The sequence below is a fragment of the Cetorhinus maximus genome, chromosome 17 (assembly GCF_964194155.1).
Source record: "Cetorhinus maximus chromosome 17, sCetMax3.hap1.1, whole genome shotgun sequence".
In the NCBI taxonomy this organism is placed as follows: domain Eukaryota; kingdom Metazoa; phylum Chordata; class Chondrichthyes; order Lamniformes; family Cetorhinidae; genus Cetorhinus; species Cetorhinus maximus.
The window spans coordinates 29,028,202-29,042,521 of NC_135895.1; the positions used below are offsets into that span (position 1 = coordinate 29,028,202).

Sequence of the window (14,320 nt, forward strand, 5' to 3'; positions counted from 1 at the left end):
TTACTGATAAAGCTTCATACTGGTGAACTGGTGAAAGCGGCGTTCGACAGAGTATGTTTTTTTTTTAATCCATCCTGTCAGAAGATCAGCGGCAATGCACTTTGTGACAGCTTATGGTGTTCACCATATTGATCATGGGCTTATTATTATTTGCTGTCTGTCTAGCAGTCAAATCCACAGTTGCCAGTTTTCTAATGATCAACAGTTGACCACCCTGCTCACGGGACTGTGGTAAGCAGGGTCTTTTGGAATAAAGTGGCTACAAAATGACACACCTGGTTTGGAAATTTGGAGCCAATCAGACCTCTTTGACAGATTTAGCAACCCATTACCTGGGCAGGATAGGTGTGTCGTGCTTCGGAGCTTTATCGATGGTCAAGCAGCCGCTCTGCCTCACCAATGGAACTTAAGAGTTTAGACCTGTCACCGGCAGCTGGGCTTGTTCCTACTTAGCTCCAGAAAATTCTACAGACCAAAAAGTGGTCCAGCTGGACAAGCAGTGAGCAATTTATAGGACTCTGGAAAGCTGCGTGAAGTTTGCTGGTTAAATGTTATCCTGTATCTCTGCACCCATTTGGAAATCCTGTGCCTAAACTCCCTATGGGTGAGTCCCAATAGGGTGGGTGTATGGACACCAGACTGAGCAAGCAAAATCCCCAGAGGTGACTGTACATTATTCTTGCCTAAGATGGTGTACTCTTAAGTATGATGATGGTTTCATTGGTGTCAGACACTACCTGTTCTCCCAATATATAAGCGTAGGTAGAACCGAGTTGCCTGTGACTCCTTGACACTACATCGCCCAAGAGTGCCGTCCGGGCACCCTTAATAATTTCAGTTTTGGGAGTAGAGGGTTTAGAGGTGCAGTGGAACGAGTTAATGGTCTCTTTCTGCTATCCGGTCAATTCGACAAACACTTGAAAATTCCAAGTGGCGGCCAGCGGCGGGGCAAGAGTTCTTGGACCCGGGAAATGATTTAAAGGTTGAAAAAAATAAGGAAATACACTTCTCTGAAAATATTAAAACACAACTTTAATTGTATTTTCTGTTTCACATGTGCAAGTTGTCCCGTTCTGGTTGGTGATTGCAGTTTTACGAAAGGTTTCCTATAATGAGCCGGAGACGTTTATTCTAATTGCGTTTATTTCTGCAGGATTTGCGGTCTGGATCGGTTCCCACTTTGTCGCCACCAGCTCTTCACGCTGTCCACACACCTGGCTGTGCTGTGGGCTGCAGTTTGCCGAGCCCTTTCCCTTTCCACCTGGTGCCTATACTGTCAACTCAGGCCGGTTTTGATATCGTCCTAGAATGATTAAACAAGTCAGGATAGATAGAAACACTGGCCTCCCCAAGATAAGAGCACACATTAATACATGTTACAACAGCCGGCAGCTTTCTTTCCCGGGTCGGGATGCCTTCTTTAACATTGTTCGGTTTCAATTCCGTTTTGGAAATGTCAGATATTTCCCCAGGTTTGAGGGGCGCATTTATTATGGCTGGGAATGCTCGGTTCTCCCCAGATCCAGATTCATTCATTGTTCGCTAGTTAACGCATAGATGAGGATTTGTTCAGCTGAAGTTGTCACTATTTGAGATAGCGGGCCGCTAGGTGCTACAATATTCCATGTGAATCAGTTGGATTGGGGGTGATGAACGGAGATTGTTGGTCTATGTTTGAAAGTTCAGCCCTCCACAGAGAAGGAGTAGGCGGCAGCTTGGGAGAGGAAAAATATCCTTACATAATATTAGAGGCAGACCAATTATTTTGGATGAATGTTAGCAAAATGTGGAATTAATCGGAAGTCGCGTTCTATTCACTGGGGCTAAACGAGACCTGGATAGTTTTGCTTTTGGTCCGATTCGCTTTAGGGTCACGGAGTTAAGAATTCTGAAATCTGGAAGTATAAAATTAGTTTTCAAACCTTCGGGCACTGAGATTTCATAAGAGCGTAAGGGAGAGAGCAGAAATAGCCATTAGACCCATGGAAGCCTATCTCTCTCATATTTTTGTCAGTGTTTCAACCATTTTTCCGAGTCCAGGTTATATCCAGTATTTCACTAGATTTTAGTTTCTGTAGGAGTCCCAAATGTCAACATATTTGTTAAAAAGCTTACCGAAAGTCCAAATAAACGGCAGCATAGCCAGATCTCTGCCCATTTCACCCGAGGTCCTCAGAGGAAGGGGTTTATCCCAATTTACGTTGACGGTTTATTATAGTATCTGCATTTTCAAAATGTAATTTTGACGTTAACTGGGCAGCTGAATCCTATATCACCCACATAACGGAAAGGTTAAGCTGAAGTGAATGAAGCCATGTTTGTGAAAAACAAAAATCTCTTCTGCGGTTGGTGCTTTATAAAAAAATTAGAGGTATAAAAATTTTGGATTGAAATATGTTGACTTTTGCGTATTTAAAGAACGTATAAAAATATCACGTTCTTATTCTATAGCACTGATGATGTTTTCGGGATATCACAAAGCCGCTCACAACCAACGAATTTGTTTCTGAAGTGTGGCACAGATACGTGGCAATTAATTTGCGCATGGTATGAGCTAAATGATTAGTTCAATCTGGTTTAGTGATAGTGTTTGTTGGATGAAGGCTTGTTAGAAGCACGTCCTTCAAATAGTGACTCGTTTAAATGCCTTGTCCCAAAGACTGCACCCCTAATACCGCACTCCCAGAATTAGTCCTGAACGGCAGCGTAGATAATGCACTCACCCCTTGGACTGGGGGCTTGAACCTTTTAACCGTTTGCAAGCTAGAATGCGTCGCCCTGTCTTCTTTTGCTTGTTCCCTTACAAATGGGATTTTCGTTTCCACGTGGTGCCATGTTTTACACACAGCTACGGAGATCATAGCCACCGAAGAAAATAGTAGCTTCTTAATGAATGAGTCATCACGTTTCAAATGGTGGGAGAGATCTGTTCCAGATGAATGGATGACTTTGTCCTGCAAGGAGCATGCCTGCTATCTGAATGGAAGAGCATTCTGATCATAGATTACAGGATGTCTGCATTCCAAAGTTCATTCAATGATCGAATAAGGATAATAACCCTTTATAAATAAAAATCAGCCCTTAAACTATTTTTTTTCTCCTCAGCAAAATAATTAAATCATCTTTCTTTCAGCAGCCGTAAAAAATAACCGGTAACTTTCAGTGTCTGAATTATAATAATACACATCAATTCTGAATGGACTCTGTTCCATATAAAGGAATACCTTGGACTAAACCGACGAACTAACCATTTTTTGGGTGGAGAGCTACTACCTGATTCAGAAGGGGCTGATTTGATTTGAAATGGACGGGGCAGGTACCTGGATTCTGCATTGAATGATTTGGCGGATCTGTGTACAATGGTAATAACCACGTTTTGGATACATTTTGTGAGCCAATGTTAATCATACACATTTTTTTATTCATTCACAGGATGGGCCAGCATTTATTGCCCATCCCTAATTGCCCTTGAGAATGTGGTGGTGAGCTGCCTTCTTGAACCACTGCAGTCCATGTGGTGTAGGTATACGCATAGTGCTGTTAGGAAGGGAGTTCCAGGATTTTGACCCAATGACAGTGAAGGAAAGGAGGTACATTTCGAAGTCAGGATGGTGAGGGACTTGGAGGGGGACTTGCAGGTGGTGGTGTTCCCATCTATCTGCTGCCCTTGTCCTTCTAGATGGTAGTGGTCGTTATGGACATTGAAGTCATGATTTATGGTCTATGTTCTGAATGGGGACACAAGGGAAGTGAGCCTAGATATCAAATAGTTGGCTTGCAGAGTTGTGAATAGAAATGCCTTTGGTTTCTGGGCTGAGCTTTGAAAGGAATAAATTAAACTGCTTTTCAGCCAAGAAATGAGTTAAAGATTGGATTCTGTATGATTCAGGTTATTGGTGATTTAGATTCTGTGTACAGAGTTGACCTAAACTCTTGCAAGTGTTTAGATTCTGGATATTTTACAGGGACTGTCCCACTTCTGGACAGATGAATAATTTTAATTGTTAGTTCAACTCGACTCAGTTGTATTCTAGATAAACGGAAGACCAAGTTTTAGAGCACAATTGTTAGTCTTCTGAGTGGAGCACTGCACCAATGGAAGCCTGTTTAGATACAGTATTAATGGATGGCTGGTTCTTATTTTGAGTTCCTGCTGTAATTCTGTAGGCTGTGGGAGATAGCGTGAGCATGAATGTGTGTGGTTATTTTGGTTCTGCACAGAGGAAATGTTCTTCATGAAAAGGTAGCCCGGCCTCTGTGACAGTGAAAACATGGTTCTCATCTTTATGGACAGCTTGTCAGCATTGTGTGTGAGTGGAGGTATAGGGAAATGTATACGCTGAAGAGGTTCTGTGTGGGGGACTTTAAGAGGTTTACACCTGGGGTTCTGGGTTGAAGGAGTTCCAGATCCTGAAGGGATGTTGGCCGGTCTCTCTCTCTTTATGGTGAAGGGAGATTTGTTAGGTTTCTGGAGGGAGCGCGCACACGGTTCTGAATAGCAGGGTGACCCGGTTCCGGGCAGTTCCAGAGCAGGTGTGGAAACTGGCAGAAAGCCGGCTTCGATCATGTGATTCATCAGTGGAATCTGACACCGAGCAGCGGGAGGTGAGATGGTTCAGGATCGGCAGCTCAGGGATGGAGACAACCAGAGTCACCCACTCCCAGTCTAACACTCCGTCTGCCCCCTCCCCCCATAAACATCCACTTTCTCATTCCATACCACGATGTCCCGGACTGGTGATTATCTCGGGATACGCTGGCACTGAACGGTGGAGTCGGTGGTGGTGATCAGGGTTGTGGTGAACGGCTGTTGTTCAGGTCCCAGATCAGCTCGGTGAGTTTCTGCGATTCCATCAACATATATAACTTACTGAACAGCTACTTTTTACCCTCGCTCTCATTAACCTGTACCGTGTTTGAGTCAATGAATCAAACAACATCGATTCTTCTATTCGGTTTGTGATTTTTTTATTTCAGAACCGGGACATTTGTGATGACTGGGTAAACTAAGGAAGTCCCTTGCGCAAGAATTTGTCACGAAATTAGAATAAAAATTAGAGTTTGTTTAGAGTAGAGTTAAAGTAATTATTATGGAATGCTTCAAGTCACACCTTACATCTTCGTGTTTAGTTATTGCATGCTTCACAAATGACAGAAAACAGCACCAACTTGTTACATTTACCATTTCAATAATTCCCTTAATACTAAGCAGCGCTTTGCCTGGCCGAACTAACCGAGTGCTAATTATGAAATGTGCACTTCAAAGTAGCCAGATGGTTTATAATTTGGAGCTTGTTACAAATTGTCCCGAAAATGTATCAATATCCTTCAAATTAAACTCGGCCAAACGAAATAAACACAAACTAAAGCTGAAACCCAAGCTGTCTGTGCTTGATTACCAGTTTTTTTTTGCTGCAGCGGACAGACACACACATTCTTTACACTTACACACTCAGTATCTCACTCTCAAACACACTTGCATGGTTTATTTAGAAACGGTTTGCATTCGGTGCATTTTTTTTCCTACGGAATCCTGTTTTATGTGCTTGGCAGCTGAAGAAAAGGACAACCATAGTGTCCACTTCTAACCATTGCTGGCCACCTTTGGAAGGGTAAATCAAGCCCTGGGGGCTGTTTTTGAGGGGATGGGGGGCATCACTTAGCTTTCAGGGTGAACCCTTTTTGGGGAAATCCCTTTAACTTATATTTTTGGGTGCCTTCGTCACTGATTTGGTGGGTGTTATTTTTGAGACCGAGTGTTTGGGACTGATGTGTTCCTTCGTGTTCATCATTAAAAGGAAAGGACACTCGTGTTTCGAACAGGACCGAGAGGCTAGCTCCAGGAAGTGGCTGCAGGAGACTTTTGGAAAGGAGTCCAGCAGCATGTTGCAGAGCAGAGGGCGGCGCTTCCACACAAACGCTAAACCCAAAATGAGCATCGAATCAATCCCCTGAGAGCAACCCCAGGAGATTTCTCACCCTTGCCGCTAAGACCAGTCAGGAAATGTCCGATTAGCCGGGGATTTCAACACGGAACACACCATGAGTTGTAAGGGGCGACGAGTTCCACCAGTGCGCAGGAGGAGCGCCTGCGGCCGGCCCAGAGTCCAAGGAGCTCGGTTTGGGACGCGGACAGCGGGCGGTAAGTTTAACAATCCGACCACTATCAATTATTGTTATATGTGTGTATCTCTGTGTGTGTGTGTATACGCGCGCTTGGTCCAAATACTTATGCATTAACAGGCAGAGGTCTGCTTAATGGACAGTCGGGGTTGATCGAATGCATTGCAGAACTGTGAGTCTCATTCTTTCCAAAAGTGTCTATTAATTAATATCAGCACGGATCTAATGGGTGCTCAGGGGATTCCTGGCACTTTATGGTCAGTAGTGGGCGACAAAATGTCTCTGTCACTCAAGTGAAGGTCTGTGAGACTGCGTAACTCAGACAGACCCCCACGTAATGTTATTTCACACATCATTCTTATAACAGCTTGCGTTCAGCTCTCGATGGATGCCACTAGTTTTATAGTAGCTTCAATATGTACCTTTGTATGTATTTTTAATCCTCTGCAATTGACGTTTTAATACATTGTTCCTCTTTTGACTGGGGGCGGGTACCTGAAGGGACAGTGCTACTCTTTTGTTAGGTGAAACAATACCGATGGGGGAAGGTGCCCACTTTGTCAAATGTTAACATGCTTTTGGCCATCTGTCAGAGCGGTTTGTGAGCTGGCAATGTGGTGTAAGCTGGCCAGAGGTACTAATTGGTGGTAATCTGTTCATCTGCTCGCTCCTACATGTGTTCTCTTAAGCAATAAAACTATACTAATGACATCACACCAGCATGTCTTTTTTATCAGGGTCCCTTTGCCTTTGTATCGAATCCAAGGTATAAATGGAAGCTGCTGCCCTGCTAATTGTGTGTTTGGGTTGGCTGTTCTTTTTTTCCCTACGTGTGAAACGCCATTAACTCATGAATACTGCAGGGACGAATGGTGCATGAAAAAGGTTTCTCATGCGTGAAAGAGTGCATGTCGAATTGTGTGGTGGGTGAGATGCTACATTTACAGGTATATTTTACATAGTACTGTAAATCTGAATGTCATTCCTGACCCCTGTGAAGTCAGATACGGGTACACCAGTACACAGGTGTTAAATAAAGAACTTTATATGAGAGTGTAAATAGTAGATCTGAAATAATATATTTCTAGGTAAGCAGAGGAAGTTGGAAGATGAGAATGAGAGCCATTAATTAATGTAAACAGCATAACAGCAAGGTTTATAGGTAATTGTTTTTAAAAGGCCTCAATGTACTGATGTCTGCATCATTTGGAGAGCAGACAGGTGTTTCTTGCCTAAATATAAGCTCTGTCACTTTTCTGTGCAATATAACACTGAACTAAATTTTTAAAAATTGAAACAACAAAGGACAAACTAAAGTATAGGTGGTGGTCAAGGTTCACAAATCTAATACATAAAACTACAATTACACTTTGACAAGAATGTGATTACGCTCAACAAATGACTCATGTGAAATTGATCATTTTATAACCTTTTCTAGTAGAACAATTAATCAGACATTCAGTCCCATGAGTTAAGAACTATCCAGTCTGTCATAAGGTATGACTAAGGCATGACTGCAAAGTTGTTTATACAACACGTGTTGGGTGTACAGATTATGTGGTAACAAAAAATGTAACTCACATTCCATTGTGTCAACAGTGAATTAAACATTTAATTTGAAATGGAACGTGAAAACAGATGTATACTATGAATGCTCATCAAAACACACAAAGGTAGCAACATGGAAAAGGTCATTCATTGTTCTGATTATTGTATAAAGTGTACATACCTTTCACATTTTCCTTATGACGTAACACTCAGCCCATTGCTCTTTATTTCCTCATGAATATATCTACTTTTTTGACATGTTACAGCTAAGCGCCACACTTGATGCCAATCTGTTCTACAATTTAAAAACATTAACGAATTACTTTAAATTTAATGTTTCTATCTTCTGGGACTGTAGGGCAGCGCTTTTGTTGATAACACTTTTTAAAGGTATTCAGTCCTTCCCTGTCAGGTCTCCTTGTGTCATAGATGTTCAGAGATGACAATTTGCAACCTGCCGCTCTTCTGATAGTGTATCGGAGTTTTAACCTATTGTATTGTATGACTAAAGGTTCTCCTGCAGGACATCCTGATTAAGATTGTGAGAAAAACCTTCATAATTCTTTCAATTTCCTCAGCCTTTGGAGACACCATCTGCTTTACCTCACCGTCCCCACACTATATTTTTCCTTCCTGAAGAGACAGTGCAGGTGTTAGTGGTGATCTTTCAGGAATCACTGGAGTCAGGGAGGGTCCCAGAGGACTGGAAAATCGCTAATGTAACCCTCCTGTTTAAGAAGGGAGTGAGGCAAAAGACGGTAAATTACAGGCCGATTAGCCTGACCTTGGTCGTTGGTAAGATTTTAGAGTCCATTATTAAGGATGAGATTTCAGAATACTTGGAAGTGCATGGTAAAATCGGGCAAAGTCAGCATGGTTTCATCTAGGGGCGGACATGCCTGACAAATCTGTTAGAATTCTTTGAGGAGGTAATGAGTAGGTTAGACAAAGGAGAGCCAATGGATGTTATCTACTTGGACTTCCAGAAGGCCTTTGACAAGGTGTCACACAGGAGGCTGCTCAGTAAGATAAGAGCCCATGGTGTTACAGGCAAGGTACTAGCATAGATAGAAGATTGGCTGTCTGGCAGGAGGCAGAGAGTGGGGATAAGGGGGTCCTTCGCAGGATGGCGGCCGGTGACTAGTGGAGTTCCGTTGGGGTCAGTGTTGGGACCACAACTTTTCACTTTATACATTAATGATCTAGATGAAGGAAGTGAGGGCATCCTGGCTAAGTTTGCAGATGATACAAAGATAGGTGGAGGGACAGGTAGTATTGAGGAGGCGGGGAGGCTGCAGAAGGATTTGGACAGGTTAGGAGAATAGGCAAAGAAGTGGCAGATGGAATACAATGTGGGGAAGTGTGAGGTCATGCACTTTGGTAGGAAGAATAGAGGCATAGACTATTTTCTAAATGGGGAGAGAATTCAGAAGTCTGGAGTGCAAAGGGACTTGGGAGTCCTAACTTGCAGGTTGAGTCGGTAGTTAGGAAGGCAAATGCAATGTTGGCATTTATTTCGAGAGGACTAGAATATAAAAGCAGGGATGTGCTGCTGAGGCTTTATAAGGCTCTGGTCAGACCACATTTAGAATATTGTGAGCAATTTTGGGCCCCGTATCTCAGGAAGGATGTGCTCTGGAGAGGGTCCAGAGGAGGTTCACGAGAATGATCCCAGGAATGAAAGGCTTAACATATGAGGAACGTTTGAGGACTCTGGGTCTATACTCGATGGAGTTTAGAAGGATGCGGGGGGATCTGATTGAAACTTACAGAATACTAAAAGGCCTGGATAGAGTGGACCTGGCGAAGATGTTTCCATTAGTAGGAGAGACTAGGACCCAAGGGCACAGCCTCAGAGTAAAGGGAAGACCTTTTAGAACAGAGACGAGGAGAAACTTCTTTAGCCAGAGAGTGGTGAATCTATGGAATTCATTGCCACAGAAGGCTGTGGAGGCCAGGTCATTGAGTGTATTTAAGACTGAGATAGATAGGTTCTTGATTGGTAATGGGGATCAAAGGTTATGGGGAGAAGGCGGGAGAATGGGGTTGAGAAACTTATCAGCCATGATTGAATGGCGGAGCAGACTCGATGGGCCGAATGGCCTAATTTCTGCTCCTATGTCTTATGGTCTCCCTGTTTGCTGTTTTAAAAGAAGTAGCTTATTGCCTGTGTTCTATTTTGGAATTGAGAGATTATTTGTGAGGGGTCCAATTCAAATTTTCACAGCGGAGATCAACAATTGTATTCCTATTGCTCCTGACAGTACCAGTAAATATCAAATATGTGAAGATCCTATCACAGTCAGGCCTGTTCTTTTTAGGGTGCTGGGATAAATGCTGGGATGAACTTTTCTGTTCCTTCACAATTGAGTCACTGTAAAGAACAACATGATTCATAATACTGCTCTGTTGTTTCTGGGCTGTGTTGCCTTGTCCTTAATTACAGCAACAATGGAGCTGCACATATATATTCCATTTGGAAGAGGTAGACTATTATGTCTACCCTTGAGAAACTGTCTTTCTTAACATGTGAGTTGGAGACACAAGACTGATCTTCATTCTAAAATTGTGTCGTATTATGACCCTTAAGCATGTGAAGCAGCTCTGTTGGTTGCTCTGTACAGACTAGCAGTCTTGAACTTGAACCTCATACACTAATCAGGTAGCATCTATTCAGAAAACCTTCTACATTTTACTTCACTGTAGATTGAATAGGATGTTACCAGGGATGAGGGGTTACAACTAATATGATAAATTGGGGCTTTTTCATTAGAACTGAGAAGGTCGAAGGTGTGGGGTTTGGGGCTGGTTGGGTGAAGGAGGGCCTGACAGAAGCTCTCACAAGATCACGAAGTGCTCTGGTAAGATAACTAATGTTATTTCTTGTGGTCAGTGAGGTACAAAGAGAGAAAACGCCCAAGTAAGATGATCACAAAATGAATTAAAAGGAAGCTTACAAAAATATCCTTTACACAGGTTTTTAGAATGTATAATTCCCTAAGAAGAGCTCTTAAGTTCTTGTAAAAGCGAGTTAAATAGTTCCATGAAATAAAGCGCACAGGAAATGGGTGGTGGGGTGATATTCGACTAAAGTGAAAGCATTGGCGCAACTTGATGGTCCGAATGACCTGTCACCGCTATGATATATATCTTGCATCAAACATACATCAATACGCTGCAGATATCATAATACAAAGGGTTACACTTTGCTAATAAAACAAAGTGAAAGAAAACCATCATTTCACTTTGGGTTTATTTGATCTGGTGCCAGAAATTTACTGGCGGCCGCAAACACTCTAATTAACCTCGAGTGTTTAAATGTAGACAATTACCTGCAATACTACCCCGCTAGATGCTGCGGGCGCCAGGCTGATCATAAGCATCACCACAGAGATCCGCTACTCTTCTTAAAAAAAAAATTTTATTCCAGTAAGTCAAAATAGACAAATCGTAATATCTCTAATCCTAAACCAACTCTTAAATCTAAGAATTTCAAACAAAAAAAAAATGACTGGAGAAGTGATAGCATTAGGAACATTTCCTCGATGAGAGTGTAACAGGGAGCAGCTGAACTGTACAGGCTGACAAGGTCCCTGGTTCAGTCTCCGCCTTGTGCTCAATTTGTTCATTTTAACCAGACTGGTGGTATAGAGGCTACAATTGACCCCCAGTGCCCCTGAACCATGTTGGGGGAGAATTGGCCATGGTTCTGCAGCACTATCCAATATTCTCGCTGGAAACGTGCATGTGCATTTTTGCACGAGAAGATCAGGCTCGGCTGTAATTTCGTCTCCTCGTCGTGTCTGAATAGCATTCTGCCGCCCACTGTAAAGGCGAGCGATGTCCACTGCGCTGAGGTCTTGGCTAGGACCGAAGCGAGGGAAGAAAATTGAAGAGATTAGTGAAATTAAAACGGTATTGGTGACCTTGAATGAAGAGTCTCCACAGCAAAAGACCATGCGCATTTACAGAGAGTCTGCGCCATTCGCTAGTTCACAATCAGCCACAAACGTTTAACAGAGACAAGCCATCAACAGACAAATCTACACCTCCGCAGTTCAGTCAAGCGAACCAGCTCACACCTAATCACTAGAATGCTGGAAATTTACAGAAGCATCTCTCCCATCTGGCAGCATTACTTCCATTACAAGCGATGAAGCCCCAGAAGTGCCTTTTTGGGGTGAGAGAACATACAATTTATTATGGCAGAACAATAGAAAAAAAAATGACTCGAATTGATATAGTGCCTTTCACTCCCTTAAGTTGTCCCAAAGTGCTTTTTCCTCAATGAAGTACTTTAGAAATGTAGTCACAACAGTAATGTAGACAGCATAATGTGCGCACAGCAAGGTCTCACAAACAGCAATGTGATAGTGGCCGGATAATTAATGGCCCAGATGTTGTGGTAGTAATAATGATGGTGAGACAGCAAGCATTTTTACTGGTTTACTTCTTTGAAACTAACAACAACTTCTGCAGTCTGCATATGCACAGTTAAACATGGAAATCCAGAAGTTGCTGTCAGGAATTCAATGCTTCTCCGGAGGGGGTGTGCTGTTGAAGTCCCCACAGACTGAAATCAAGCAGAAATCACTGAACTGACGAGAGCTTGCTCTTTCATATTATTAGTTCTGCTGTAAAAACCCTTGAAAAAGTTGCACCTTGTTAAATGATGAGAAACTGGGTTTTTACCAGAGCACTAAGTTCATAATTATTACAGAATAGTCTCACTGTGCCAGAAAAAATGATTGTTATATTCGTGGAATGTCAAATTTCTCTTATGATAAACCTCACATTTTTAAAATATATTTTAAAATTTTCTTTATGATATTTCAACTTCTATCTTAATCCAATGTGTATGCCCCAATCGTTTATTTTGTTCTCATAACATTTTGATTAGAAGTGAAAAATTCAGAGCCTTTTAGTTCCTGATTTTCTGTCTATGAGAAAACTTCAATGTGATTGGCTGCTTATTCTGTTTATTGATATCACTGTTGCTGGATGCTTGGAGATCCCCTTGATTTGGTGTCAGATTCAAACTGATGCTGGGAAAAGGAAAATCCATGCTACAAATCACTAGATCTTTATAGGCAACATTATTCAAGATCAGCAGTGAGTGAGCATTGTTGCTTTGTTGCTGACTGTGAAACCTGAGGCAATCTGTTTTCATGATGTTGATTTGAGGGATACATATTGGCCAGGACACCAGACATAATTCTCTGCACACCCCAGCATCCCCCCCTGCCCCCCCGCCCCCCCCCCCCCCCCCCCCCCCCCCGCCCCCCCCCCCCCCCGCCTCCCCTCCTCCCCCTGCCATCTTTCTCTTCTTCAAAATAGTGCCATAGTGATCTGCTATGCCAGCTGAGAGAGCAGTCAGGGCCTTGGTTTAATGTCACATTGAAAAGAACACATCAACAAATAGGTCCACAATTCCAAATCTCCACCTTGCTTGTTACAGAAGTTGAAATTTTAAGTTTCACCAGTAATAGTTTTAAATAACATATCTTTTCATATAATTTACAATTGCCTTCACAATAATTCTGCTTAACTTTTATTGCCTGTACAGTTAAAGAGGTTGAGACTGAGAGAACCATGAGGGGAAAAGAGAACGGGAATGTTTCAGGGTGTAAGCTGAAGGCTTTATGTTGCACAGAATCTTTTATCTGCCTTGCCTTCTTGCAGTCTGAAATCTGCTCCATTTACATTGTACAGCATCATCATCAACAATCACCAACTGGTATTTATATAAGTGCGTTTAACATTGTAAAGGATCAGATAAACACTTCTCTACATGCAATCTTACGCTCGCGCAGTTGTTAAAAGGTCTGCATCATGACTTTCATTTTTGGCTGTGTTCCATCTAGGCCAGCAATATGAAAAGGTATTGCTGACCTGCATAGATTGGCTGAGCCCTCTGTCTCCCCATGGCAAGAAAATTGATTACTACGGCTGGCTTACATTGACTATAACAACAATTTATCTGGCAGACTGAGTTCTTTACCCTTGCTGGTGCGGAGAATAAAAGCTTCTTGTGGTGGTGCTGCATATGACTACTTGAAAACATAATCTAGGCTCACACTTCAGTGCAGTACTGTGTGAATCTTGCATTGTTGGAGGTGTCGTCTTTTGTGATGAGGCACGAAACCAAGACGCTAAAAGATTGAGGTACTTACTATTCAAGGAAAAGCAGGAGAGTATTCACATCTGCTGGTCAACATTTACCTTAAAGCAATGCCACCAAAACAGATTCATTGGTGATCTGTTTTCTTGCTAATTGTGGGTCCTTGCTGTGTACAAATTGACTGCCATGCTTGCTGACATAACATCAGTGAGTGCATTTCATAAGTAACCCATTGGCTGCAACATGATGTGAAAGGTATTACGTAAATGTGATTTCATTTTTCCTTCTTCCTAGCTGACTAAATTATAGGAGAATGATCTCAGTTGGGGCTGCTACTTGTGTCAGCCCTATTGTGCAAATACAGGATAAAATATTGGGTCAGAATACCCTCAATAATAAAATGTTATAAAACATTGTGCACAGTGGTGACGCTATATTTGGAATATTGATCAGAGATTTCCTTGAAACTGCTCCCACTCTGCTGCTGACATAACATTGCTAGAAATGCGATGGAAACCCTGTTACTGT

The 14,320-nt window shown here is 42.3% G+C and overlaps 1 protein-coding gene across 1 annotated transcript in view; it reads left to right on the plus strand.

Moving 5' to 3' along the window:
- Positions 1-4,659: 4,659 nt before the first annotated feature.
- artn (artemin) overlaps positions 4,660-14,320 on the plus strand; it is a 68,984-nt gene continuing 59,323 nt past the window's right edge. The window contains exons 1-2 of the mRNA XM_078561820.1: positions 4,660-4,834; positions 5,799-6,142. Of these exons, the coding sequence (XP_078417946.1) occupies positions 6,043-6,142 (100 nt within the window). The 5' untranslated portion in view covers positions 4,660-4,834; positions 5,799-6,042. The remainder of the gene's footprint in view (positions 4,835-5,798; positions 6,143-14,320) is intronic.